The sequence below is a fragment of the Montipora capricornis genome, chromosome 3 (assembly GCF_036669925.1).
Source record: "Montipora capricornis isolate CH-2021 chromosome 3, ASM3666992v2, whole genome shotgun sequence".
In the NCBI taxonomy this organism is placed as follows: domain Eukaryota; kingdom Metazoa; phylum Cnidaria; class Anthozoa; order Scleractinia; family Acroporidae; genus Montipora; species Montipora capricornis.
In genome coordinates, this window is record NC_090885.1 from 15,484,317 (window position 1) to 15,486,816 (window position 2,500).

At 35.2% G+C, this 2,500-nt stretch overlaps 1 protein-coding gene across 1 annotated transcript in view; it reads left to right on the forward strand.

The window, feature by feature from the left end:
* The first annotated feature begins 176 nt into the window (after positions 1-176).
* The window catches only part of LOC138042363 (ubiquitin carboxyl-terminal hydrolase 8-like), a 26,859-nt gene continuing 24,535 nt past the window's right edge, over positions 177-2,500 (forward strand). The window contains exons 1-3 of the mRNA XM_068888224.1: positions 177-409; positions 887-1,031; positions 1,697-1,782. Of these exons, the coding sequence (XP_068744325.1) occupies positions 294-409; positions 887-1,031; positions 1,697-1,782 (347 nt within the window). The 5' untranslated portion in view covers positions 177-293. The remainder of the gene's footprint in view (positions 410-886; positions 1,032-1,696; positions 1,783-2,500) is intronic.

Consider the following 2,500-nt stretch of genomic DNA (forward strand, 5'->3'; position numbering starts at 1 on the left):
TGAATGCCACGCTCTTTTAAGAACTTTTTTAAACCATCAACCTTATATTTCGAGAATTCTTCGCCTGCAGCATTCTTTACACGACTACTAGGAGCGTTCATGTTGGATTTTTTTATGCATGAAGCCTCACTCTCGTGCCTCCAATTAAAAGCGAGTTTAACAAATGACGTCATTTTGTACATTTTAAAGATGGCTGTTGTTCAACATCTATGAAAACGAAAACGCAAATTATGGAAGTTGTGCCCTTGATATACGGTTTCTGTGATGTAGTGGTGGTTCAATGATATCCTGTCATGCCTTCATCGGAAAAGAGGACGTTGAAGGCTCTGCACTTGGCGTCTAACCTGGGCGATCTCAACAAGTTAACCGATCTTGATTATCCAGCGGACAAAAATGCAAACCCAGCGACGTAGGTTTCGATTTCACGTTTAATTTTGAGTGATTTCTTAGTTACTATTCTTCCTATTCTAGCCCTGTAATCACCGCCACTCAAATTCTTCTTCCATAATATAATCTTTCGGACATTCAAATCGAATGAAAATCCTGTCTGAATGACGAATTCCGAATTCATGTACGTGTGTATTATCATGACAACCGCGGACCAGTGTACATTTTTGAATTCTCTTCTGCTTGATGAAAGTACATGTTTGTCAAACTCTTTGAATGAGAATTAAGGATTCTCTTGTTTTGAGATCGTGGTAAAACTATCTTCCATGTGTTTTCATAGCTCATTTAAGATCACATTTATTCTTGTGTGTGCCCAACTAGATACTTACATCTTTTAAAGTATTGATTCAGTTATTAAAAGGCGTAGATATTAGGGTAAGGATAACCATGATGACAATGATGTTAATGCTGATGATTATAAATGACGTTTCCTTCAAAGCTACGTCAAGAGTGCAGATAAAGTTTTCTTAAAAGCAGAGAGCCACTATCTGGATGGTGAAGAAGAGGATGCCTATGTATTCTTCATGCGCTACTATAACATAATCTGTTTGATAAAAAAGACTAACAAGTATACGCAGCAAAAAGTGAGTGAACCGGTTATGAACTCCAAAAATAAATCATACAATAGTACTTTAATAATAATTGTTAATGTTGGATACAATAATAATGGGAGATGCATATAAGGTATTCACAATGGCAATCCATTTTAAATCCCACCTGAGTGTGATATGAAAGGTCAACAAGCTTTATTATATGGCTTGTAGTTGTGCTGATAACCAGTATTCTGACACAGGGTGAATTATTATGCAAATAAATTGAAGATGTAACTAAAGGTAACTTTAATGACAGATTGGCACTTCTCTTTATTATTTTAAATATGTGTAAAGTATGGTTGGCTATTGACTTTTGAGATTATCAATGAAATTTACCTATCAAAATTATCGTAATCAATGTGGATGTAAAATTATTGCTAAACAATCGCCTAACCAGATGTGAAGTGAATTTCCCTGTGCGTGAATCAACTGTGAAGCCTAACAAAGAGTATCAGGCAGCTTGGGTTTGATGCTACCACTTCTCTTGGGGTACAGTAGCTAAGTGGGATGCTTAATTAACTAACAAAGCTACCATCTCGGCTTTCCCAATTTATGCTGCTCAAGTAATCAGGACATTGACAGGGTAAAAACCTAAATGAGAAGAATAAGTAATATTTATATATTTCTAGTGTCATTTGTGTTGTTGTATATGTTAGAAATTCTATGATGATATGTTGGGGAGAGCAAAAATAAAAAAATCAATTGAGCGTGCTGAAGCATTGCAAAGGAGTCTTGAGAAAAGGTCAGTGTACTTTGAGTTTGATTTAGAATGATTACAACTTTTGTAACTGAAATAATTAATTATTGGATAACATTGATATTATGACTTGTGCACTCGAACTGTTTTTGTACTGAATGAACAGCTTACAGACCTACCTTCAACCGACCGACTTTTAGACCATTTGTTTTTGTATTGAAAAGTTTGCATTGCTTATTGTAGCAATTTTTTAGCTCAAAAAAGAAAGAATGATTCCCAAAAATTACCCACTTGATACTTGTCTTCATGCAATGTAATCAAACAACAACAGCCACCCTAACCGTGATATTATGCCCCATACATAAAGTCCTTACCTACCAACAAGGATGGAGAAATGCATGCTTTCAATATTATCGCAAATGTATATAATAATAATAAATTATTCGTTGACTGACATGTCTGCTGGTAAGCTCCACTAGTCTGTGAATTTTTTGCAGTCAGTGAATAAAGAATGAGCTAGTGAAGGAATTTATGTAAAGTATATCGTGGGCATAAGAAATGGAAGCAGTTCATTTAGCAATGTTGAGGAAAGAGATGATAAATTATATAAAATAAACATATCGTAAGTCTAAGAGCATTAAAAATACATGTAACTATCAAATTTGATTCTCGAGTGGCCTGGCACTGACAATTTGCATGACTTGTGACGAGTTGAAGCCTTTGCACAGCACATAAGGCTAGTAATTCATGCTAGCCCACCTTT